Source organism: Amphiprion ocellaris, chromosome 20 (genome assembly GCF_022539595.1).
Source record: "Amphiprion ocellaris isolate individual 3 ecotype Okinawa chromosome 20, ASM2253959v1, whole genome shotgun sequence".
Lineage (NCBI taxonomy): Eukaryota > Metazoa > Chordata > Actinopteri > Pomacentridae > Amphiprion > Amphiprion ocellaris.
Genome location: NC_072785.1, coordinates 9,193,986 through 9,221,758, shown reverse-complemented (window position 1 = coordinate 9,221,758; position 27,773 = coordinate 9,193,986). Strand labels below are relative to the sequence as shown.

Sequence of the window (27,773 nt, the reverse complement as noted above, 5' to 3'; positions counted from 1 at the left end):
TTTCCCAAAAGACAGAAGAATGCAAAAACTAAACATGATACACAAAACAGAATTGAGACAGCTTGGTATTTTTGCAGATGCAGATCACTTTTATTTCTGAATGCCAAACATCCTCATATGTTAGTCAACAGATGTTATATGCAATTGTGCTCTACGGGCCACAAGATGTCGCTGCTATCCCAGCACACATCCACCACCGATTATTTGTCTTATGTGCTTCTGCCTGTATTATACTGCAGGTTATTGATGGAAAGATGAGGACTGTCTACCTATTGCAATGTCCTATTACTACGTGTGCATCATATATTGAAAGATCTTTGCACACAACTGTCCAGGATGTTGTGTTGGAAATTAACTCGATTTAGCGGCGGTCTAACATGCGATGCAAGAACTTGTGTAAAATCAACCCGTACATATTAGGTTTTGCATTTCATCGACCTAACTTGAGTGCTTGGGAGTCAGATCCCACCCCGAGACCCGCCTTGCTCATTCAATTGGTCTTCCACGAACCTGCTCCATGCAATCCTCCGCCTGTCAGTCAGCACCACAGTATCCTCCTCCTCCTCCTCGCTTGGCATCATCCCGGACTGTGCCCACCTTGTTCCAGCGACGAGCGACCCGAAAGCCATCTGTTTGAAGTGAATACATCTCTCCAGCTAACGCCGCCGGTCCGGCACGCAGTTGTTGTTTTTTTTTCTTTCCTCCTCCAAATATTTCAGGGCTGGTTGTCGTAGCCTCGTCTTTCTAACCGTTAAAAAATATATATGAGTCAGGATGTGATGGGGGTGCTGTCCTGTTATCGCTAGCTAGGCGGACAAATTCCTTCAACCAGGCTGCTGCTTCAATCACTGCGGCTTCGACTCAGCGTTAGCCGGGAAGCTAGCGGGCTAGCAGGGCAGCTTCGGTAGCGTCTGATTTAGCTAGTAGTCGCCGAGAAAACGGGGCTGCGGTGCGGATAGTGCAATAACCGTTACCACACTAATGTTAGCGTACCCACAACGGCTCTTTGAGTTTATTTTAGCCTGAACTAGCTAGCTAACTGTGCACATATATCAGCTGTTACGGGTTTGGATGTCGCGACACTGCAGTTCTGAGCCACTTTTTTGGCGGATTGTGATTTAAATCGGAGGCGAAAAAAGAAGCTAGCATTGGAGCTCCGAGGGCTTAATGATAGAAACACGTAGCTAATCTTGTTGTAACGTTAGCCGTATTAAAAAGCAGAGCATTTCGGGGGGAGAGGCCCTCGCCGTCTTCCCTGGCTCCCTCCTTCCTCCGTGTGAATCTCTCCCGTGATTTGGCCGAGAACGCCCGGGCGAAGTCGCAGTTGTTCTCGGCTGGGGGGACAACTTGACAGCGAGGCCCCTGGCTAGTCTCCCCTCCCCTCCCCCCTAGTCCCGTCTATCCATCCATCCATCCGTCCAAGCCAGCACGCCAGCCAGCCCCGACATTAGAAGACCACCTCCTCGCTTGAGACCGAAGCGAGAACCCGGGGATTCGGGATAAACTTGAAATCGTGGGCAAAGTGTCAGTCGGGTCCCGTCTAAACCGGGCTGCCAAAACCAGAGGGGATGACTCTGGAGTCCATGATGGCTTGCTGCCTGAGCGAAGAGGCGAAGGAGTCGAAACGAATCAATGCAGAAATTGACAAACAACTCCGCCGAGACAAGCGAGACTCCAGGAGAGAGCTGAAATTACTACTTCTCGGTACGTAGCACGCTAATTGCGAAATATCCTTTTAATTGTCATGCTTTGTGTCGTTATATGGGCAACTATCCTTTTTTGGGCCTTCTTGGCAATGCTAGCAAATAATGCTACTAGTTAAGGTTGCTAGCTGGACGCCTGGTGTCAGTTAGAGCAACGTTATGGCATGATTTTTTTCTAGACCGAAATGCTTTCCTTGTCTTGTAGCTTGTTGGGTTAAAAAAAGGTGATTATTTGGCGTGTCCAGGTGTGTATCTGCAAAAACAGGCTAACATGCTACGCTGTCTATTTATTCGAGTGCATGCATTGGCATTGGTGTGCAGACAACAGCTCATTTGGCATCGAAGTTGCTAAGATGTCACCGTTTACAGGCGACCACATGCTAGTCAAGTGGGCCAGTTGGACATCACTGACTAGCCCTCAAGCTAACTAGTTGCCCAGCTTTAGATCTGCCACTGTGGTGCGTTAGCTGGTGCTACTTAAAAGATGGTCACTCGATAGTAGAAGAAGCAGCAGCTTTGGATTGCTTTGCATTGTGGCTTTCAGCAGGTTGCATAACATTTGCACAACTGGATGAGCCTTCAGGTGTCTCAGCCAGACCTTGCATGGTGTCCATTCATTCACCGCTGCATTTCTCTCATTTATTAGTGTGCACCCAGTGTCACAGATCTACCCTTCCAGAGGGCTAGGATACTGAGGGATTTGCCCCCTCATCCTGGAGTCTAGCTGAGTAGGTTAGCTATTTTTATAGCTGGTGTGTGGGCAGGTGGGAGCTGCTGTTGAATAAGTTGCTCTGTACTGCATTGATTCATAGTTCTATGGACACAAAAAAGCACAGTAGGCCATGCTTTATCACAAATGGATTTGCATTAGTTTCAGGAAAAATGTATTTTACATCCATGCATCTTTTAAGAGGTTAACTGCGTGTGCATGATGTGGTCCACCGGCTCTTCAAAAACAACATGTAGTGTGTCTTCGAGAGAGAAAAAAAAGCAGGTGTCCATTTTTAGGACAATTAGAATTATCTAGGTTGCATCCTTAGTTTCAAAACATTTGCTCCCATTTCTCACTCACCAAAAGCGGCCTCCGTTATTTGACATGTGTGTCTTCTTTTATTTCCCTGCTGAATACCTCAGCTCGGTAAAGTAGGCCATACTAGAGTCATACCATTGATGGGACAGATTCTATTCTCTGTCAAACATTTTAATTGCTGTCGCACTGTGTTCTACCTGCCTGCCAAGGTGAGCAGGTGAAGAGGGGCGTGTGTTCTGTGCAGCAGTTTTCAAACGATTTGCTGCAATCACATTTCTTGTGCCAGATGATCAGTGAAGGGATGGGTTGACTGAGTGGTTTCAGGCAATCATTTACACTCCCTCGAAACACTAGCCTCTTTTTGTTTTACACTCCCTGTGCTTTAGTTTCTCTCTTACTGTCTCCAGTATAACTCTGAATTTGACAGCGGGCATTATGAAACATCTGTCAGTGTACAAGACAGAAAGCAAGCAAGAACTGCAGTCACTCATGCTGTAAGTGAACTATCCTGTGTGAGTTAAGGCTGTCAGTGGACGCCTGGATAAGGACGTGTAAGGCAGGATTAGTCCAGGTCTTAATAGGCTTGGTTAAACACATCTGCCGCTCAGACTTTGAGATGTCACTGACTCCTATTATCCCCTGGCATTATTCTCAGGCCCTCGGTGAGCTGCCTGCCTCTCCACACCTCACTGGAGGAAGAAGACGATCTCTATTTCTGAGCATTTAACCCCCATGTTCCAAAATGGCTGCGTTATGTAGCGTTTTACAATTTGCCTCTCATTAATCATTTTGCCTACGATGCAAGGTGCTGACCTGAGCACTGCAAATAATTTGGAATCTTGCACATGAGGAACACCACCAATCCTGTGGTTAGTGGCGTACTTGCTCTGCCGAGACACAGCCGTCCTCTCATCAGCTGTGTTTTTACTTGTACAGGAGAGGGAAAATGATATTGAGCTCCGTCTCAGCTGAATGTTGTGGGAGTTGTTCTGTCATTACTAACCCTGCAGTTCAGTGTACATACAGGCGATATGTTGTACATTTCAGCTGATCTTGCAACAGTGAACCCAAGAGCTCTATCTGGTCAAGTATGCACCGTTCCAGCTTTCGTACCTAATGTGTCACTGCTGACTGCTGTACCAAACATGGATTTATCAAAGGAGGGATAGAGCTGTAAATGATGAATCAACAACAGAACAAGGCGTTAGAAGACATCCCTTTTGGGAGCTGAAAACATGTGGTAGAAATTTTACAGCATTTTCTAACAAACTAATCAATCTTAAATGAATAAGCAGCATTGGTCCATACTGAAAATTGTTGCTAATTGTAGCTCTGCACTAGAAACAGACAATAAATGCTTGAAAGTTCCAATCTCCTAAAGCCCAAAGATTTTAAATTTTGCTTGTTTTGTTTAACCAGAAGTCCAAACTATGAAGATTTTCTGTTAATAGGGATTAAAGAAAACGGCAGCAAATTGTCACATTTGAGATTCTGGAGCTAGAGAGTGCAAATTGATTAATCTGCTCATTGTTTAAGTTCTCGATTAATGCAACACCTACCATAGCTCTATGCTGTATTCCTCTTGCATCAACGTTTTTCTCTCACTAATTCAGGTCCACCCTCCTTCAGTGTCCCTCTCCCTTCCTGGCAGGATGTACTATGTGGCCAGGATCCACTGCCAAAATAGCCTGTCTTGACAGAACAGTTATGAGGTTTGGTTACAGTTTACACCAGGCTCAGGTACAATGTTCGCAGAAAGAGAATACACTGAGAGTGAATGTTACAGTAAATTATGTAGGTAAAGGTTTTAACATTGTTACGTTTAGCTACTTGTTCAGGATATATCTGCTCTGCCAGAACTGCAGCAGTGCCCACAGTCTGGCTGTCTGTCACTGAGTGCCATATCAGGCCATACCGACAGCTTCCTGCTCCACAGACCAGTGGTTTGCCTCTACTTGGTCAAAACACAGTGGGCCAGGAGCTGTGGCCTCTGCTGCATCGGGTAAATGAACTGCTGGAGCGCGCGAGCGGTCAGTAAAGTGAGATGGTAGCTTTAGGGTTTTCAGAGTGCTTGCCGACGTTGACGTTATGCTCCCAGTCAAGCTGTCAGTGTAGCAGTTGGCATTCACTTTTCATGAAAATGTGGGTTTGACATGGAACATGAGAAACGGAAAGCCCGGCGATCACTAAAACATCTCTATAATGATGTCAGGAAGGCATTTTTGGTCATTAGAGAATTTGTCTAGCACATTATGTTGGTGATGAAAATCGGTTTGATGTACGGTCATTTGCCAAGTCCTCGTTGATTTAATTGTTCCTGCTGATCCTACCTGTATCAGTCGTACTTCTTGTTAGCAGGTTAAGACATCCTTTAGAGGAACAGTGTTATTGAACCAGGAAGAGGATCAGGGGTTAGGCTCAGATGTTTATTGCTGACCTTACTTCTCTTGCCAAGCTGTCTTATTTTGATCATATATGGCAATAGAGATGTTCTAGCTCTACTCCTCAGTGGTTGTGTGTGTCTGCGTATGTGTGTGAATACAGTGCTTTTAATGCCAGTAAATGTGGAGCTATGCGGATGGTCAGATATTCCTGAAATCCTCCTTATCACGGTGAGATCTACAGCTTTTAAATATGGAAACTGTTGTGAGACATGTTCTGCATTTATGGGACTTAAAAATCTGACAACCATATATAGGCTGATACTCATTTTTCATCATGATGCAAAATCTACTAATGTTTGATAAATATTCTTTATATTTGGTAATTAGGGAATCATTAACTTTTAAGCATTTTACAATAAGACAATAAACTAGTCAGTTGTTGTATGTTGACACTAATTTCAGGAAAGAATCTGCTGTCTCTGGTAAAAGTGCTATTTTATATCATTACCTGAAGGAGTGCAGTATTAATAGTTCTACTGCTAAGAACAATGATTATTCAGTGCTTGTCCCTTTTTCTCCAAACATGTTTAAATGTGGCCCATAGGGAGAGTCAGCATTACACTCATTCAAAGGTTTTAAGCATTTCTGAGATATTTGAAAGTGTAAAGATTAAAAAGGCACGAGGGTTAAGAGCGAAGGAATGCCATGCAACAAAGGTTCCACGTACCGGCATTGGTGCAAAGTTTGTTTTTATTATTATTTTGAACAAACAGAAGTTCATGACATTTATTTATCATTTTTCTTGGCTTCAAAAAGCCTGAAAAATTTGTGCGGTTTTCTTTTGGTGACATGATGAAAACAATTTGTTTGTGAAGCCTTGGGAGAAATTGCTGTAGGTTTGTCAAATACTTCAGTTTGTTCAGATATGTTCATTATTGACTCGTGTTGCAGTGTGATGAGCTACAACAATTAGTTGTCAGATTTTAAATTTTAAACTAGTTGATAAAACAATTAGCTGTAAAATATTAAATTAACACTGAACGATTTTTGGAATCAATATAGATTTGAATAAGTTTTTAAGGGGAAAAAAATCTTTGATTCCAGCTTCTTGAATTTGAATATTTTCTGATTTCTTAATTCTTCTATGAAAATTAACTGAATCTCTTTAGTTTGTGCAAAAAACAAGAATTTAGAGGATGTCATCTCAGGCTTTGGGGAACATTGATTGACACTTTTTTCACCATTTTCTGTCATCTTGTAGACCAAGCAGCTAATCAATTAATGGATCAAATAACCTACAGATTAACCAACAGTGAAAATATTTGTTAGTTGTAGCACTATTGATGAAATAATGTATGTCAGGATTAATGTCAGATATGCTCTTGAGACTGGATTGCATTGTTTAATTTCTCTTTGTATAAAATGACAAGTGGCTAGTGAGGTTGTCTTGATTTCATTTCTTGTCTGTGAAAGTAAAATTGCACGCTTTATTAATATTGAAGTCACAGTAAAGTACACGCACACAGTTTGTTCTCCATCACAGAACATAGGTCATGTCGCCATGCAAAGTCCTTTCACATCTCTGATTGTAAAGGCAGTACAGGTTAAGGCCTCTTGTAAACCACTCTTGGCATACACTCTTTGTCTTTCTATATGACATGGTGTCTTTTACGTAGTTGTTCATTTTGCTCACTTGAGCGCAGATGAACACACACATGTTCTTAAATGGGGTCATGGCTGCTTCTCTGGGGATATGAGGGTGAATGAGGCTGGATGGTTACTGTCCCACATACTGCTGCTACCCCGGTCCCCAGACAGGACGGGGACGTAGCCTGCCTTTTTGTTCACTGCCAGTATCTTCATCCCGCTCTGTGGTGACAGGGCGCCATGTTCATTCCTGTTTACTCCCACCAGCTGCCGTGTACAGTAAAACCCACACTTCTCTCTGATCATGCCATTTCAACTTCTGTCACTTTATTTATTTTTTTTTTTCCTGGTTCAAGTTGAATTTGGAAAGCTAGACCCTGGTTACACTTGGCAATTTTAAAAATGGTTTCTAAAGTGGATGCATTAAATCAGTGGAGCGGATATCTGCAAACGTTTTCTGCACGTGTGGACACATTGATGTTATCTCTCAGAATCTCCATTATGAGATTCCAAAAAATAAGTGGGATGGCTTAAGAAATAATGTCAGCATCAAGGATTTGGCTGGTCTTACTTTGAGCAGCTGAACACAGTATGTGTATTGCAAACTAAAATACTGCTGTTAGCTCCAATCTTTTGTAAAGCATGTTTTTTTTTTTTTTTTTTTTTTTGCTCACCCACTCCCACTCGACTAGAACGACACTCAGCGCGCATACTCGCTGGTAAACAGACTCAGCCGTCCTAAGGTGGTCAAATGAAGATGTGAGTTTGCCAGTATGTGTGTTATGTGCAGTGCATGCTATAGCATGTATGGTCGATTTACAGCTCTGACACCCACGTACGTGGCGCACTCAACAAATGCAGACACATCCGCACAAAGCAGCAGTATTATGCCCAGATCCTGACAGCAAGAAACACAATAGACACTGACAGCAAGCAGCAGCAGACCTGAAAGAGAAACTGTCCCTGTTGCTGTGTGTTTTTTGAAGCCATGTACCATCTGCATGGCCCAGGTTTATTGCAAGAAAAAGGGAAAAATAGGGCCCTAACAGTAGAAGTAAAATCCATGCCTTGAGGTTGACCACAGGTTCTGTGTGTGTCCACAGTTGGTAAGGCAGGTGGTGTGTGTCTTGTCTAGCTCCAGGCTGCCTTGGCTTTCCTTTGTACACCCAAAAGAGTCCAGTTTCCGTGATGAATTTAGTGAAAGATTTAGACCCACGCTTCAGTTTAGTTAGCCTTGTGCCTGTCTGATTCATACAGCATCTTTCCAGGGTTCAGATAAAAATGCTCACACCTGCATGATGCTCGTTTCTGAGGTTTTGATTACACCTTAACCTCTGCTGTATCTATGCAAATGTTTCCTCTGTGCTGAGATTGTATTCATGTGCTGCCTGATAGGATGCTTCATAAACCCAGATAAGCTAACACTGCTCTTACCAGTGGACCATTATATTTATGTGTGTATTTGCATGATGGTTTGCAGTGATGCTGATAATCTTATGTTCATGAAAAGCAGTGGTAGGCATTTCAGGGGGAAGCCAGGTTTAGCAGAGGTGGCCATGCTTGTGTGTGAGGCCTTTTGTGATCACCCATGCCTGTATTTGAGGCAGGAGGGAAGACTTATAGGATATCAGCAGACAGTATAAACAAAGCAGGTCTTTCACTCACACACACTCAGGGGCAAAACCAGATAACCAGACAGTGTGGCTCAACCAAAACTGCTGCACCAAGACAGCAGTGTGTCAAATCTATCAGGTGTTGTGTCACAAGCTGACAGCAGTCGCGTTATGTAAAGGCTTATGAAAGCTAGCCAGGCAGTGGAGGATGCAGGTGAGGTGTTTGGCGCCTTTACATGATGGATAGTTATACTATTTACAGGCCGTTTTCATTTAGCCATTTCTTCTTAATTTGGGTATCAAGAGCAAGGTTTAATTGTATGCTTATTGTCATCAGGTTACCCTTGACTGAGTATTCTAGTGCTGTTCCAAGAAACACATCGGCTCCACAAAAGACTAGTGTGTGGGCTGCGTAGTGTACCTTGCACTGTTGCATTGGGACATAATCTCAGCTCTCTTTCTCTCACACTCGTTGCTGCTTAGGACAGAAAGCGTTATCAAACCGAAGTAGTGTGTGAGCTATTAAAAGGTGACCTCCTTTTTCTAGGTCATTACCAAAAAAGAATGGATGGATTCTAGTTATGAATATCCAAAATTCTTGACAGAGAGGGATGAGAATGGAGAGGCATATTTCTTGCCTAAGGGAGGTTAGGAGGGGTTGTGATGAAAGGGAGGAGGGGAGAGGGGAAGAGAGTGTATTTGTGGGGGAGAGTTGGTGAGGGCATGGAAATGGTTGTAGCTGGCGCTGGTACAATCTGGGGAGGAAAAAGGGAAGACAGAGACTCGTAGTGTGTTGTCTGGTGAAAGAGGGACACGATAGTTAAGAGAACACAGCGGAGGGAGATCTTGTGACGAGGTCACGAGAAATAAATCAGACATTAAGCTGAAGAGTGATCTTCTTGCTCTTTTGCTGTAGCAGTTCTGCAGTCACTAGCACTGCAGCACATTACAAAGAATACACTCTCTGTGTTTGACTCCTTTTGTTAGCAAGATAAACAGTTTTTATTAGGCTGACTACCTTCTAGACCCCAATGTGTAGCGTTCACTGTGATGCATTGATTCATCCAGGAGAAAAGATGAAGTTAATACCTTCTTACTGAGTGGTAGAGCCTATCTAGTCCCTGTTCTCCAAAATTGGACATTTTGTTGGAAGAGGGGATGGAGGAGGGTTATTTCCCCTTATGGACAGAGTTGAAACCCAAAACTTGTATTTGAGATGAAGGCATTTCTCCCTGCATCAGCGGAGCAGCGGGTATCTCTCTCTCCCAACCTTTTTACAGTCCTTCGGTGTTAGAACCCGTTACTGACCTCAGACCAGCTCCCCCCTCCCCAAATTCTCTGTGAAGCCGAGGCCCTTCTTCTCTGTGGTACACCAAAAGATGAAGAGCACACAGCAAGCCTGAGGGGCTCACAGTTATATTTACTGTCTGCTACGAAAGAGAGGAGAGAGAAGGGGCGGATGGGAGGGGTTTGGAAAAAAAAAGGAGAAAAAAAACACAGGAACGAAAAAGAGAGGGAGACAGAGGAGGGGTTGCTATGGTAACGGAAATATGGCTGCTCTTCAAAAACCTTGAATGTAGGTGGTGGTGAGATGAGTGTATGTGTGTTTTTTCCACCTCGTCTTTCCCTTTCAGTTTTGCAGATATTATGGATGTGCTGGATCCCTTTTGATATGACTGAGGACTGAAATGCCATCAGCTTATTTCTTTTTTTTTGTTCATGGCCTGAGGCTGGTGTTTCTAGGCAGTATGTAGAACATAGAGGACTTGTGCGAAATGTGGGTTAGGCCCAACAGACCCCCCAGCAAGTGCGGGTTTATGTTGCAGTCATTGTTTGAAGCTTAAATACGGTTGTTTTTCTGAATGCAGAGATTGTGATTTTAACACTGACATCTATACCTATAATCAAGTCTTTTCTTAGCCTTCTGAACATGTGTGTAAATCTGGAAACCTGACACCACTTAAAATATTGCAATGATCCTACACCCAGATATGGACTCAGGAGGACAGAGGAGGATCACTAAAGGAATGCAACCCATTGACAACGACCCCTGCTGTCACCTTTTGGCAGAGGCAGCTCAGCATTAAAATACAGAGCTAGTTCTTCTAATCATCTTCATTAGATTACTTCATATTCCCCCCCTCCTCATCCCTCTTCTTTTCCTAGAAATGTTTCTGATTTGTTCACTTTACTGTGGGACAGCTTCCTGACATTGAACAAAGAAGCTTTGACATATCTGCAGTTTAACTAATCAACTTGGAATTTCAGAAGAGGGATTCGTAATGCTGACTTCGATGAACATTCCACATTAATGGCATTATGAGAGAAGCATTCATTTGTACCAGGTTGTGTTGATTTGCCTTCCGTATTAAGTGAAATAAGTGAATGAGCACGTTCTTGGATCTCTTCTGGAGTTTCTTTTGACTTTTTTTGCCTTTCACGGAGCATCTGTCTTGGGTTACAGATTTGGCTTGTACTCATGATCTTGGCACAAACAAGACATCTAATTTCAAAATAAATTTATACTGTTAGCCCTGCCATAAGTCCTACCTTCATGAAAGTTATAATGTTCTGTTTTTGTTAAAGCTATGAATCTTGTCATTTTGGAGGCCTTATCTTGTGATACTCTTGAACTCTATTGTCCTACACTAAAAAGTGTTCGTAATTCTTTGTTTACTGTTACTGTATATTAGTGTGCATAGTTTAAATATTTGCATATATTGTACTATAATGCAATGTATAGACTCTAATACCTAACGGTGAGCTCAGTGAAAGTTGCAGAAGTTTGATAGAAAATGCTGGAATAATTCACACTGCAATGTCTGCGCATTTCTACCTTGAACTTGACAAGTCTTGCGCTGCATCTTCACAAAAAGTGATTGTATATTGACCTTTTAGCGCTTCCAAAACATGGATGGTCTAAATCTCGATATTGCTAATGCTGCTCATGGCTTTTATCTGTTTAGACACGGCTTTAGTATGCTCATAGATATTAGACAAGGAAAACACTCAGTAACCAAAGTTAACAGGAATCATAAAAAATTCTCTGTACTTGTTTTCTTTCATTCTTTCTTTCTGTCTGTCTTTCCAAAGAGTTTAAAGCAACAATGGCACCACGTGGAACTGATCTGAGGCCCCCATTAACTTGATTTTGCATACTTTCAGTACCAAGTATTTGAGTTTTTATTTACCATTGTTCATTATGGTGTGAAAACATGACTTTATATGGTACTTTTTTCAAGAATACTTTTATTCCTTACATGCTTTGCCTGAACTCTATGCCATTGCCATTCTGTATTCAGTAAAGGTATGTAGTTTGTGTTGACTTTTTCGACAGAAATCAGTCTTTTCCTGCTTTTTTCTGATTGTTTGATAACCAAAACTGTAATGCCCTCTCTTACATTCTCTTTTAATGATGTCTTTGTTTTGACATCTTTATTTTGTAGCATGTTGTACATTATGTAAACCATAAAACTATGTACCAGGACTTTGCTTAGTACATGAAGTGAATCAAACAGAACGGTTTGGATGCCTGTATTCAGTCTTGCAATGGTAGTCTCTTGCCTCTTGGCCTTTTTTGGCTTGTTTCTATCCTTGGACCAGACCTTACATTGCTATCCCACTGCGCCTTAAATGTAATTTTTGCTGCTGTCTTTTTGTGTCCTGCCCAGGTACGGGAGAAAGTGGCAAAAGCACCTTCATTAAACAAATGAGGATCATCCATGGAGCGGGCTACTCCGACGAAGACAAAAGAGGCTTCATTCGGCTTGTTTACCAAAACATCTTCACCTCCATGCAGTCCATGATCCGTGCTACTGAGACCCTCAAGATCCCCTACAAATTTGAACAGAACCGGGTAAGAATTGGCCAAAGTAGATAGGTTTTGTTCAACACCATAGGATGTATGCAAAACCAGAGATACTTGGTAGGAAATCCAACAGCACAAATGTTGTGGTAGGAGCTGCAAGTTGTTTAATTGTCTAAAAAAAATTTTCTTTGCCATATGAAACTCACTTTTTATATATCACAGTGATGAGAATAGAAGGACAGCCTCCTTTGTTATTATTTGGTTCCATGTTGTATGATTGTATTACGTAATTTGTTATGTTTCACAAGAAATAATGAAACAGTAATTTTTTACACAATCGACTACATGCCATTATTATATTTTTTGACTTTTATGTTTTTTTTCAATCGATTCCTTTTACCAAAAGTCCGTCTTAAATTTATGTAATGATGTCAAAGAAAGACCTCATGTTTAGTATCTGATGTATGTGCACACATGACCCTGCTCTTTAGTTTGTCCTAATTAGTTGACAGTTTTAAACAGTTTTTGTCTAAAACAGAGATAATTTGTCAACATACCAAAAAATATATTTGAAACCAGTTAACACATGGGTCCTCTTTTCTTTAATCAGGTGTTGCAGATCTGTGTATTGACAAAGATTTAGTGTGGGTGTCCTCAAAAGTAGACATTCTTTTCATTTGGTCACCCCTGAAATGAAGGCCTCACGAAACATTCAATTATGTAATGAAAGGGTGGAAAAATTCTGGACAAATTTTGAACAGTATTGATGACCATTTAATAGAAATGTCAATTTAGCTGCTCATACTTCCTCATTGTTCAACCTACAACCTCTTCACCTGTCATTTTTCGGGCTAAGACCAACTGCATCTTTGAGGTCCTACCTTGGAAAGACTTCTGGCACGCAATAAGTGATGCATTTAGTTTGTCTAGCAGAAACATTATCTTTGGAATAAGTAGAATAGGTGGGTGGTTGGGATCGGCCGCAAGGTCTGAACAGACAGTGAGGAAAGATATTTACAGATAGCTCCAGTGTCTTCTGCTCAAAATCGATGGAAATAACTTATCAAATCTGGTATTTGTTCTTGTTCGTCCTATTATGTCATTCATCTTAAATCTTCTCTGCTGCTGTGTCTTTCCAGTCTAATGCCATGCTTGTGAAGGAAGTGGATATTGAGAAGATCAATGGATTTGACCACCCCTACATTGCAGCTATCAAAAGCCTGTGGGCTGACCCGGGGATCCAGGAGGCCTATGACCGCCGCAGAGAGTACCAACTCTCTGACTCCACTAAATAGTACGTCTGTCCATCTCTATATGTGTGTTTCTGTGTACACAATGAGTATGATGTCTGTCTAGGATTTAAGAATGGTATTTATGAGCGTCTGACACAATCTCTGTGTGTGCTTCTGTAATTTTTGTGGCCATGTGTCTGTGATGCTGGTTTGGGAACTTTTATTACATACTAGCTATGGGAGAATGCTAAAGTTTGCAAAGAATTGTTTGGGATCCTTTTGTAAATCTAAAAATAAAATGGATAGAGACGCAATTGATGACTAAGGATAAAAATGGCTCAATTTCCAAACCTGTGCAAAACAGTCGTGGTCTTTTTTCATGTGGCGCATACTGATGGTTGAATGACAATGGGTGTGAGTGTTTACGGCAACCACACATGCATGCAGGAATTAAACGATGTGGGTGTGTCTGTGCTTTCATCAATGTGAGATAAACCTGTGTATGTATACAGATTAAGTTTAAAGGTTCAGTTCACCAGAATCAAAGGAAGACAAAAAATATTTTTTCTTGCTTTCATTGTTTCAACATCCACAGCTAGATACTCCCATGGTAATTTGGAAAATATCTAAATTTGGGATGATTTTGGTGGACATGACCATTGGATTTTATGTGTGTGAGATGCACATAGTTGTGATTCTGTGATAAAGGTGTGGTTGGTGTCACGTTGTTGTGTGCATGTTCTGTGTATAATTATCTTGTGGGTTTTGTAATGTATGCTGGGCAGGGCAGCACATTAGCCGTTTCTTCACATGCAGTATTGGCCGACAAATTTCAAAATCCTCTCTTTCACAATTTTACAATCTGATATCAAAAGTCTATAACACACAGATACAAGATTGCAAGTGCTATTTGGCTTTTAATTGATGTTATTTGATTACTTTATCTCCAGTTGTCTGGAACTACAGTATTTGTTGGTAGTGCTATATGTCACTGAAGTTTCCTTACCCAGAATTCCCTGCCAGCTAATATAGAGACCAAAAGTGACTTTGAAGCCATGAACCTGCTATCAATGTGAACATACACCCTTAGTAAACAAATAATTAATAAATCCACTCTTATTTCAATAACAATTTTCAGAGAAAACCCTAACCCTTTTCATATCTATACTTCCCAGTAGTTCCATTATATATGCATGGTCTAATGAAGACAACTATGGCATTTTCAGGTTTAGCTTTGTGCTTAATACATTCCTAGCCATAGATAAAAGTAAACTTGGCAAAGTGAGCACCTATTGTGTTGTAACCTTATTGTTTGTGGCCAAATGTGTCAGCCTCCTCTTCTGTAGTGATTTATTTATTTTTTTGCCACAATTATATTGTGATCCCAAGCTACATGACCAAAGGCAGTTGACTCACTTTATAGTGCCCCCTGGTTGTGCTCTGGCTGTACTGCAGTTTAATTTTTCCCGTGAGTCTGCATGCATGCAGGTGTGTGAGCGTTGTTTGCAGTGAGATGTTAAATGTGTAAGATATGTGTTTTTTTTTTCTGCCTGAGAAAATTAATTGTCATTGACTATGTCTGCATTTGAGTGTTATCCACACTGTTCATGTATATCTCCAGTTACCTTAGCGATATAGACCGTGTGACTGCGGAGGGATATGTTCCCACCCAGCAGGATGTGCTGAGGGTCCGTGTTCCCACCACGGGTATAATAGAGTACCCATTTGACCTGGAGAACGTCATCTTCAGGTACCCCTAAGGCACCAGGACTGCAGCATCACCATGGCTAGAGGACATAAACCACTGATGACTGTCAGTATAGAAACATACTAGCTCAGTGGGGGGAAGATTTATTGTAGTAATTTTTTTTTTTTTAAAAAGGCCTAAAGATTGAAATATTTCTTGCATCCTGCTTGTGGCAGTATAAGATGAATTAGAAACTATCAAAAGTCCCCAAATTGATAGTCTGAGCTGGGGTAGATACAAATTATACTGCATTTAACCTGATTAGATATCAGTGGTTTGTGTTTAGGATCGTGCTGAGATTCTGGCCCCAGGATAACACCTAAGGCTAGACATGCTGCACTGAAGTGTGTGGGGAGCAGCCACGAAATACAAGATGAAGAAGGATTAGGCAGCGATGTCAAAGATTCTCCAGGAATTCGTTCTAAAATGCGTGAGACAATTGGACACAGTTTGAAATAACGTGAAATGGCATATTAACATGCCTTTGTAAATGTAAGAGAATACGTTTCCTGCAATCCTCGATGTCAAACTTGTCCAATCCTTCTTTATCTGACACAAGTGCGGCTGTTTCTGCTGCCAAAGTCACTGCTGTTGCCACTGATGCCACCTCACTGTCCGCACCATAATCCACACAATACTTGACCTCAGTGTTAATTGATTTATGTTCTAAATAGAATAAACTCCAGTAAGAAGTTGATGGCTAATCTTAAAAGTTTACAAGGTTTATGTAAAGGCAGTGTAGGTGGAGCAGTGGCACTAACACCCCTTTGTTTCTGTGATGTGGCCTTCTCTGTGAATCTTCCTCGACAGGACTCATCCTCACTTTCCTGGAATGGCAGACGGGTTGCGGTAATTCCCTGTCACGCTTTATATAACTGTTTTTCTGTCTGTTTTTTCCTTCTTTATCCCTCCTTTATTCCTGACTGGCCCGTGTGTAGCTATCTTTCGGATCTGGATCGTATTGCAGATTCCAACTATCTTCCCACTCAGCAGGATGTACTCAGGGTGCGCATCCCCACTACAGGAATCATAGAGTACCCCTTCGACTTGCAAAGCATCATTTTCAGGTAGAAAGATGCCCTGTTGTGGCTGCGTCCCTCCATGTTTTGTCATATCATTAACTCATTCAATGTGGGTTTTTTTTTTGTTTGTTTGTTTTGTTTTTTGAGCCCCAAATAAACCGACTTTTTGTCCTCCCCAAGCAACTTGTAGCCCACAACTTTTGATTTCTGTTTTTCCTCCCTACTTTTCTTACCTCTTCCATGCAGTCATAAAAAATCAAAGTCATCACCATTTTAGAATCTCTTCATAGTCAGATTTACCTGCTGCCACCAAGAAACAATTGTACCACACAAATCACAACCCTCTAATGAACAGAAAGTCCTACATTCTGGTGCCCGGTCCCTGTAAATGGGTCACCTCCTCTTTTCCTCCTCCTCTCCTCTCTGGCTGGCAGAAGAAACGAGGTCGTCCTCTCCGCGGTGGAGCAATGTTATTTTGGGCAGCAGGTCCTGCAGGGCCTATATTGGCCCTGGGTCTCTGTGGACCACAGTGGACTGGGCCACCACCAGGGGGCACCATTACATTGTGAATTTTAGCTGATTTGTGCAGCTTTCTCAGAGAGTCTTGCATCTGATCTGAAGGCAAGCACCTGTGCATCCAGAGGCGCACAAAAATACACAAAACATGGCTTGAGATTTACCAACAGCATTTATATGCTGCTTTGACAGGAAAAGGTGGCTTTACGTTAAAGGTTTTACTGAATCAGTTGTCTCAAATGAAGGCTTAATGAAACTGGGACCTGAAGTCCCTGATGAGCGAAGGGTGACCTTGTCAAGGAGAAGCTCAGGTAACCTGAAACCTTATGAGGACTCACATATTCTGTCAGTGTTTGAGTGCTGTCCATGAATGGCTTTTGCGGTCACCAGCCTGTCTATTGCAGGCACGTGCACTTAAAGCAAACTTTTTATGCCAATTTTTAGCTTACCCTCTGGATTTTTTTGTTTTGTTTTACTGTCTTTTCGACTCTGCCTCCTGTCCTCTGTCTGTCCTTTGTCCATGCACTCCTCTCCAGTTCTTCTTTTGTCCTTCATTTTAAGTCCCCATTTGTCTGCTCCAAGTGTCTTTCAAGACTTGTGTTTATTATGTGGTATTTTATCACACACACCAAGAAAAGCTGAGAAAGCTGTGTAGTTGAAAAAAAGAATGTGTTGTGATCTTCTTCTTTCACCAAAACGCTTAAACAGAAGTACAGACTGATCTACTCGGATATAACGTTGACTCCTTGTATGACCATAAGGGATTTAAAGATAAATGCCACTCAGTTTAGTAATTCCATTAAAGTGTTTCTATGACATATATCTGAGACCACTGGATACACAATAGTCGGCTTCCTGCATGTTGTTGCCAGGTTTTTATACAGATATAATTTAATGAGATAAGAGGTAGAAGAGATTGCATGTACACTTTTACAGAAGCTATCCCCCCATTTAGCTGTGAAAGCAAACTTTTATGTGTGCAAATCAGAATATTATTTATCATATAAATGTAGTGAGCCTCCAAAAAAACTGATATCTGTTAGATTTTTGTAATTTTTGTTTTTAAATATGTTTCTTCTGCTCAGGAATGCTGCATAGGCCTTTAGCAAATGACAAAAATAGCACAGATTCCTAAACTGAGTGGTATTCTTCTTAAAACTGATCCCAGATCTATCTGAAAGAGAAAGCTTTCGTGGTGGCATGCATGACTCCCATACTTAAAACAATAAATGCATATTCACACTGCAAGATCTGTCCATGTTTGTTCTGAAACATTTTTAATCCTCTTCTTAAGGTGTTGAATCCATCAGGCACATTTACAATTCATGGGATTGGGTCCAGACCATTTTAACAAATGGTCAGGACCGAAAATTAGGTGATAGGCCTACTTCTGATGCCTCCTTAAATTATAGTAAAAATATACTTTCATGAGTCCCTGGATGAGAGGTTCTGTCTTTATTTAGGTCATGTGCTGAAAATGTTGAAGGAAGACTAGAAGCTGTCTTGAGGACTACTGGACTTAGGACAAACCTAAAACAACAAAATGGTTATTTTTCTAGAGAGTTCATCTGCAACATATGCATTTTATTGTAATAGCACAGATGCACAGAATTCGCAATCAGATAATGCTACTAAATCTGTCTTGATGGATTCAAAACCTGATGTCAAAATGGCAAAAAGTAGTTCTTAGAGCTCTTCCAGGGCACTGGGAATACTGAGAGCTTAAACTTTTGTTTAACCTGTCTAGCACTGAGCACTGTTAGTTGTCTGATCATTAAATAGAACGCTTAACATTAACTAGGCCACCCAGACGTACATGCTAATCATTTCCCTTCTTGCTTTTCCACTTGTTATCCTCCTCTTCACCATCATCTTATGATCAGGATGGTGGATGTGGGGGGTCAGAGGTCAGAGAGGAGGAAGTGGATCCACTGCTTTGAGAATGTCACCTCCATTATGTTTCTTGTGGCGCTGAGTGAGTATGACCAGGTCCTGGTGGAGTCTGACAATGAGGTAAGTGGACAGAAAACTTGTGCTGTATATGTAATAATAATTTTTAAAAAATCTCTTGAATATTGAAGCCAAACAACATGAATCTGATTGTTTTTGTTCTTTCACTCCCATCGTTGCACATCAGAACCGCATGGAGGAGAGTAAGGCTCTGTTCAGGACTATCATTACCTACCCCTGGTTTCAAAACTCCTCCGTCATCCTCTTCCTCAACAAGAAGGACCTGCTTGAGGAGAAGATTTCCTACTCACACTTGGTGGACTACTTTCCTGAATTTGATGGTGAGATCATCTAAATATTAAACCTATTATTTATGTCTGGTTCCCTCTAGAAATTTTGATCTGATAATGGGCTTTTTTTCTTTCACTTTTTATTGACCGTCACATGAGGATGTGAAAGCACATTCTGGTTGTCTGTCAGATTATTTTATCTGTACCTCTCCAAAACTGTCTCCATGCTACTTCACTTGCATTCACACCTGACCAATTTAGTGTGATTTGAACAGACTTTGTTTTACACCATTTTGAATCTGTGTGGACCAGCTTAAATAGGTGTCTCTGGGTCTCGAAAGCAGGCCATCCACAGGATTTTGTGATTTAAACATTGCATTTTACCATAAATTCAAAATGTTTCGTCAACTCCCCGCCTACTTCCTGGCCCTTGATATCAACCACTCTAATAGGGGAAAGGTTGTTGATAAGTAGCTGGCTAGACTAGCAGTTTTTAATCAGTTTTATCTAGTAAATAATAAACGTGCAGTGATTGACAGTCACGATTACAGTGACAGGGCTGCATGCAGTTCAAAGGGCGTGTATTTGTGAAGATAGATAAACATGGAGTAAAACACTTCACCTTGTACACCTTGCTGTCTCCTCCAACAAAACTGTCCTGTGAATGAGTGAATGAGTTATGCTGCAGCTCAGCAGGATTACACAGGTGCTCAGTGGTTAGCACTGTCACCTCATACCTAGAAGCTCCGACCTGGGACCTTTCTGTGTGGAATTTGCATGTTCTCCCTGTGCCGTTGGGGTTCTCACCGGGTGTTCCAGCTTCCTCCCACAGTCCAAAGACATGCTGAGGTTAACTGGTGATTCTAAATTGCCTGTAGGTGTGAATGCAAGTGTGCTTGGTTGTCTGTCCTCCACGACCCTACAGAGGATTAAGCGGTGTATAGAAAATGGTAGATGTACCTCAGAACTAGAAATTAGAACTTAAAATTACCTTATCCTTGACTGCAGCGCATTCTGTGCACAGAATAGGAAAAAATACATCTCCAGGTTTGCTTGGTTGTTTTTCTGCAATCAGCAAATACTCATCAACATACATGTGGTTCACAACGAAAAAACAAAAGGTACGTTGTCTGATGTTTTTAGACATTTAGACAGTAAAGGACCTCTTTGGTCAGTGATCGCACCCTTGACCCAGCACTCGGTTGTATGTCGACCAAATCAATGTCAATATGTAAATGAGAATCGCTCCCATAAACTCCCTCAACTCTGGTGCGAATTCTGTCGTCCCCCCCCCCCCCCCCCCCCCCAACAAGGGGATGTTGCCACGAAAATATTCCCATCCTGCCTTCAAATGGCTTAGATGGAGCTCTGCACTGTTGTTTCCTTTAGTAGTGCAGATCTAAGGAGTCCTTCTCCGGCAGCCCTTTATACTTCCTGCAGCCCGAGCACACAGACTCACCTAAAGCTCTGCTCAAACACAAGAAAACTATTCAACGCTACACAATGGCAAGTTGTAATATAGGTGCTATTCAGTCATGCAAGTGTAAACCAGAAACTGATTCTAAGAAGACTATTGATACAGAACGCCCCACCTGCAAGCTGACAGGATTGGTTCCTCATGGTTGTTACATATAAAACTACAGATGTCTGAATCCGTGTTTTTCAGACTGTTGACATGGTGCATTTTCCTAGACAGAAACGCTCAGCCATGGCATTGACTATATTATTTCACACAATGTGTCTTTTAGTATAAAAAACACCATACGGACATGTCAGCAAGGTAAAGAACTTGATTTTTCAAGGCTTTAAACTCAATATCAGTAGAAAAGCTGTACTTTAGTGAGGTTGAGAAACCGTACTTCAATTGCTGAGTAGGAAATCCGGTTTCTCTTTAATTTTTCCTAGTCAGAGATTGGAAATTCCAAGTTGTCATCTCCTATTGAATGCAGGATTCGTACATTAATCAGTTTGAACGGAAAACTGTTGAGAACTGAAAGGCATCTGTTTTTTTGTTTGATTTTACTTCGTATGGAAAAACCATCAAATGACAGGTGTGAAAGTACTTAAGTGTTTGTTACACAGTAGATGCAGATATTATGAAGCATTTTAAAGTCAATATATGAACGTTTACATGTACTTGTGTGTTTCTAACTTGTTAAGGTCCCCAGAGAGATGCACAGGCAGCACGGGAGTTCATCCTCAAGATGTTTGTGGACTTAAACCCAGACAGCGACAAGATCATCTACTCTCACTTCACTTGTGCCACGGACACTGAGAACATCCGCTTTGTGTTTGCAGCTGTCAAAGACACCATCCTACAGCTCAATCTCAAAGAGTACAACTTGGTGTGAGGGCTCACGTACGATGCACATCTTCTCCCCATTGCACAAATGCACACTTTTTTGGGAATGTGCTGTCAACTCCACGTGCATTACACAGCACACCACTCCGGCTCACACACACAGACACACACACACTCTCACACACACACACACTCCAACAGAACCGTTGCTCTTTTTTTTCTTCTTCTTCTTCTTCTTCTTCTCCTTTCCAGTACAGTGAATTCATAGACCCTCCCACCTGCAAACGTGCCCCTCCTCTTTCACCAAAGCCTCTTCCCCATTCTCTTGGCAGCTTGTTGTGTCAGAGTATTCGGTCCTCCCAAAGCTGCTCCTTGTGTCAGATTTGGCCTCGACTGCTGGCTCTGGCATATTTTATCTGGCACACAAACCTTCACACGGGCTGTACAGTGACTGGAGGGGATTTTGGTATGTGTCTCTGTGTGTGTGTGCGCGTGTGTGTTTGTCTGTGTGTGTGTGTATTTGGGGCAGCATTGATTAGCGAGGAGCTGTGTTTTGGTGAATAGCGGCATCAAACCCCGTGGCCCTTCGGAGTTGACTCTCAGCAGTGTGAGATCAGATCCTCTGCCATCTCCTTTCTGTACTCCTGCCATTGTGGAAGGAAGTGAGTACTGCATCTCCTGACGCCATCCAAGAACTAGCGGTGCTGAAGAAGAGAAACTCATGAGTGACTCAAGTCAGGATGTGAGGTCGCACACCAGAAACAACAGGACAGGGCAGAGGATTCTGTCTCCACCTCGCATCTATGAATGTACCCACTGGTGTGAGCATCGCAGTCGCAAAAAATAGAAGTATATATTATGAAGTAAATGCATATGTAAACACACTTAAGACAAAAAGCACGAGGGGGGCAAGACATAGCTAATCAAAATCTATTCATTGCCGAGATTTTTTAAAAATGTTTTTAATGATAGAAATTTGTTGCTACGTCTAATTCTATTTAACAAATACTGGCTGAATGGAAAGATGATAAGAAATGGTAAGAAAATCTATAAAAACTTTTTTGCAAAACAAAAAAAAAAATCTAAAAAAGAAGCAACCAGAAATTTACTTGACATAAGTATCCTTTTAAGATCTCTGTTGTTTTAATGTTTAGGTTAATCACACGCTTCCCTCCTCCAGATGTTTTCTGTATGGATTCACAGGGACAATCTTCCGTGTGACCGTCACATCTGGCTCCACTGATCACGCGCCCTCATTACAAAACACTAGCAGCGGGTGAGAGGAACCCTGCTTTCTGACACTGCTCTGCTCTGATTGGTGGAAGGCGGATGCGGAGGGAGTGTGATGTCATCAGTGTTAATCAGCCCACAGAGCACATCTGCAGCTCGGGCTGCAAGTAGCTTATTCAAACAAAGCAACAGCTGTAAATTAAACACATGCCCACATGCCGGGGTGTGAGCAGAATCCATGCGGGAACATCTCTGATGACGTCACACCTGCGTCACTCAGCCGTCCAATCAGACACACTTCCTGACGGTGACATAGTCATCCATTATATCAGGATGTGCTTCTGTTTACTTTTTTCTTGCTTTCTTTCTTTTTTTTTTTTTTTACTGTGTAGTCACTTTGTTTATAAAAAGATTGCTTGCTGTTGAGTGATGAGAGGAAGGGGGGGCTATGAACCTTTCACAGAAAAACGCACTCTGAAGTCTGCAAATGTTGTTTGTGTATATTTGTTTGTAAATACATATACACAAAACACTCCTGTACAAAAAACGCTCTGTGGTACACCATCTTTGGCAAAAAACAAACAAAAAAAAAATTACTAAAAAGTATCAACTTCTTTCATTAGCATACAGTTTTTTTCCTATGAATTTATGGTAGTATTGATACTGTGATTATGGGTTTTGTTCACTTGAGTAATAGGACTACACAGAACTGAGTGGTGATGAGGAAGCGAACGGCAAGCGGCAATAGCCAGAGAAAAGGGGTTCCTCCCAACCAGCCTCAGAACACCACACTACTGCAACAGCTCTGTCTCCAGAGTAATACTAACTAGGGCTGGTTAAAAAAGCTTCACAGTATGGTGACAAGATGATTTTAAGAGTAATTAAAGATTTTTTTTTAATTTATATAATTTATGGACCAGGTTTGAAGGTGTTGATAATTTGACTGCTTTTGATTCTGTCATGTTGAAGTGCTCCTTTTCTCACGATGGAGCCTACTTGAGTCTGAACTGCTGTAAAAAACAAAAAAAAAAAAAAAAATCGAATGTCTGGTATAGTAAGGACTTTATCTCTGCTTTCTATTTCTTACTGAGAAATTTCCAGTTGTACTTGCCATCGCATCTCCATCCATTATAATACTGTTTGGTTTCTTTAGGAGCCCTCACATTTGTTTCTTTTTTTCTTTCTTTTTGTTTTTTTTTTTGTTTCAAAAAAGAAAAAAAACTCTGATTTCCTCTCGGTTTATCGATGCAGCGCTGTAATGCATACCTAGAAAAATGTACAGTACGAACATAGGTGGACTTTTTTTTATCAGTGATTGGAGACCTATGCGGTCCATGCTTGCTGTTTGTAATTTAACACAAAAATTCTGTTGTTGGTTTTTTGCATTGTTAATTTCCAGTTTTTTGAGGCTTGCTTTGAATAGTGCCAGTGAAGTGCAGATATACTTTTTTGGTCTTTGACCTTTTCTACAGGTGACTTACCCTTCATCCTCATTAAGGGCTATCACAGTGCATCAGACAGTGGGGAGTGGAGTACAGGACCACAGTGAACCAAGTCATCCACTACTAATACTTGTTTATAAACAGAGATTACTCGCAGTATGTGCTATAAGAAGCATAAGCAGGGTGTTAATGCAAATGTAAGGTGTGTGTGTAGAGAGTTTACCAACACTAAGCAGTTTTCTTTATGTATTTCTTTAGGTATCTGGTCCTTTTGGCACCTCTCTGATCTTCACTACATTTCATTTGTTTGCATTAGTATCACAATGTTATCTGTAATACCCCGTGCAGTATAGAAACACTTATCAGTAAAGACACTACTACCAGGATGAGTATTGCATGTTTCCCCAAGTATTTGAGTTGAACATGTAGAGCCAAGCAATTTCCAAAGACCATGCTGGTGTCTTTGCATATATTTCAGCTTAAACTCATAAGTTGCATGAAAGTTAATGTGAATTTAGCACATTTTTTTTTTTCAAAATAACACTTACCATTTCAAGTTTTCGCAAGAATTTGAAGGCATCGGATTCAACATGATCCCTTTTTATATGTAGTTTCTTGAAATCATTTTGGGGGCCATTAGCCGAGAGCAAAAGTCAATTTAATTCATGGCAAGCAGTGACAGATTTTATTCATGCTGCTGTGAAACTGCTTTAAGTTTGCATTTTAATTTTAAAATGTAATATATTCCTCAAAAATGCCAATTAGTAATGTAAAGTCTGAACACTAAAGTAAACCAGGGCTGAAATATTTTGCAGAAACGCACCAGTATGGTCCTTATCTGCCATCATTTCTGCTGAAAATGACACTAACCTCACGCTGAGGAAAAAAAATCGGCCAACCAATAGACTGCTGTCATGAAGAGGATCAGAAAGCCAGTATTAAAGTGGAACGATAACCCAGTATGCATACCCGAGTATTTATCAGTAGTTGTTTTAATATTTCCTGTGTGTTGAGTGCAGCTCACTTTAAATGGTGACGAACCATGTATTTTTTTTAAAACTTGACTCTACAACTCTGGCACATGGTGAAGGGCCAAGTGGCTGTTAGTGTGGGTTTTGGTAGCATGTTAGCAGTCCCAGCGTTGCACAGTGTTTTGTTTTTTTTTTTGGACACATTTTATCTCAACATATAAGAGCTGGAAAGAGGGAAGGCAAGTCTGTATGAAATTCAATCTCCTTCTTTCACTCTTGTCCGATTTTTAGCATTAGCCAGTGAAAAGACTGCGTTGGTTTTTCAGTACAACACTTATTTATTGCCTTTCATTGCCTTGAAAAGATGAGGATGCTGGCCCCTTGATATGGTTTTCAGAGCACGATCTGTGACCTTTGGGTGGCCGTCGTTGTGTGGTGCCCCTTCCTGCGGGCTCGATGTTGGATTGAGTGGAGTCGAACTTATCTTTAGACATCAGTATGAAGTTGGTGCATACTCAACTTAAAGCTTGCTCCCTTTCTTTGCGATATTTTCTTTGTTTGACAAGACATTACCAGAACACTATTATTTAGGACCACTTGATTTATTTTTTCCTCACTCCAATGAAACCTGAAGGTCAACTGTGTAGTGGTGTGTATAAAATGCTGTTTTTTTTTTCTCTTTATTTTGTATGTAAACCAAATGTAAATTATGTATTATACTGAGTGTGCCAACCCCACTCTCTCTAGAGCCAGGCTCTCTCTAAGTGCCAACGCTGTGGTCATTATCAGAAGGACCGCTGCCTGAGATGGTCCCCCTTTTTAAATAAAATACACCAGAGACTAAAAGGATAGATGATTAAGTACACACAAAGACTTTATTCTGTATTTAAGATTGAAGATTTAAAAGATAATCTGCTGTTTTTTAAGAAACTGTAATTATAATTGCATGTGCTGTTTATTTTGTGTTGGAAGTGAGGGCTTGGATGTTTTCATTGAAGCAGAGCCCTTGATGAAGGGGGTTCAATCAGTTGGTTATTATCGATTATTGATTTACATAACTCTTGCCATATTTTTTTTATGTGTTTCATGTATTTGTTTCAACCACTGTTGCCTGATCCTCATTCAAACATGACTTATGATCATTGCCGCCTTCTAAGAGAGAAACATAATGACAAGGTATCTGTTTTAAATTGAAATAAATTTGTTCCTATACTTGCTGATGGTGTGTGTTGAGTGGGTTTCATGATTTTCTACGCAAGACTGAGGTAACTTGATGTATTCCAACTAATTTTATAATTTCCAATACAGAAAGGTCACAGAGAATTTGTATCCTGGAAAATCTCTAAAACAAATACCACTAGAGAGATTTTTAAAAATTTCTCGTGTCAATTGAGCAAAAAAGAAAAAAAAACTAACTCTAATGTAGTAAATGGGTGTCGTGTTTGGATCACATGATGCTTTTTGAACCCAGACAATGCTAAAGTACCTTATTCTATTTAATTGCAACAGTGTATGATCAGGGGTAGATAAATGGGAGTAACTGGTTGGGGGCAAAAACTAACTAATGGGTCCTTATTGTTATGTGTGCACAGTCACAAAATAAAGTTAAATGTTGTAATTTAACACAAGGAACTGATGCAGGCCCTTTATACCATGCATGAGAAGACTCCTTGGTAATAAAGCAAGAGCCAGCTTAGTTGATGCTGTAATTCTGTGATATAAATTTATAATTTGCAAAAATATGTTGTTTTAAAAAAAACAAAAACAAAAAACTAACAAAAACACAGCTGAACCACAGTAAAACTGGGATTTTTTGGTAACTTGGTTGAAAATCCAGCTCAGGATACATGTAAATTTATATACAATGTCTGTAAACTATACACAATGTCCCCTAATTAAATTGCTTGCAGATGTATACATACAACTAAATATGCTATTTAAAAATCAACTTCAGCATACAATACAGGCCAAACATTTGGAAGCCACTTCAAGTTTGTGTTCACAATGTCTTTCTTGAAAAGGCAGATAATAATAATAAAAAAAAACTGAAACCGTATGAATTCTATGGATTTAGGAATGTATTTACTGCATGATCAGACTTTGCTTTCATTGACATGCACCATTTTCCTCAATTTACCTTTAGGTATACATTGATTTTACCAGAATAAATGTTAATAAAAGAAAAGAAGGGCTTGGCTTAGCTTTAGTATTGAGAAGATTTGCAAGAGTCACAACTTCAGTGCAAAGGTAAAAAAAAAAAACAAAAAAAAACATCACAGTGCATTATTCACTTTAGCTCTTTGGCTTTTGAGAGTTTGTGTACAAAAATCCCAATAAATCTGAACTATGTCCATATTTCTGTCACTACTACAGAAATGGCAACAAAGAAACAGCTGAGTAAAGATGATAATAGCAAAACATGTATTCTGATGAGTGACTCTTTATGTAATAATCATGTTTATTTTGTAGCAAAGTATACCGATAAAATTATGATCTATTTTTGTATAAATCTGGTCTTGCTTCCAAACTTTTGGCCTGTAGTGTATGTGTGGTAAAAGCCTAACTTTAGGCCTTATCATATTTGTCAGGACATCGGATTTTGGATATGGAAACATCTTCATCTGACTGTTTCTCCCTCTGATGTGTATTTCTCTGGGTTAGTTTTAATTAAAATTGTCTCCTTGCATCATACACACCAGACATTGCCACCTTGATGTTTCACACAGACAGTGCATCTGTATATCTCTGCATGATTCTATGTGCTTTGTGGCAATCCATTTGTTTTTACCAGCTGATAATAGCTATGAAGAAGAACCAACACATATTATGCAGTTTTCCACTTGCAAAAAAGTTATTGCAGGCCCTACATTGTAACTGAAATGTTAT

The 27,773-nt window shown here is 40.7% G+C and overlaps 1 protein-coding gene across 2 annotated transcripts; it reads left to right on the top strand.

Moving 5' to 3' along the window:
• The first annotated feature begins 527 nt into the window (after window positions 1-527).
• Window positions 528-26,107, top strand: gna11b (guanine nucleotide binding protein (G protein), alpha 11b (Gq class)). Of its 2 annotated transcripts, none has more exons than XM_023269010.3 (7): window positions 528-1,704; window positions 12,049-12,233; window positions 13,325-13,479; window positions 15,039-15,167; window positions 18,586-18,715; window positions 18,840-18,993; window positions 21,103-26,107. In XM_023269010.3, the coding sequence occupies exons 1-7, from the start codon at window positions 1,569-1,571 to the stop codon at window positions 21,291-21,293; spliced, it is 1,080 nt and encodes a 359-aa protein (XP_023124778.1). In that variant the 5' UTR covers window positions 528-1,568; the 3' UTR covers window positions 21,294-26,107. The 2 variants fall into 2 exon arrangements, with proteins under 2 accessions (XP_023124778.1, XP_023124776.1); XM_023269008.2 differs by lacking the exon at window positions 15,039-15,167 and adding an exon at window positions 16,103-16,231 and having other exon boundaries at window positions 532-1,704.
• The last annotated feature ends 1,666 nt before the right edge of the window (window positions 26,108-27,773 follow it).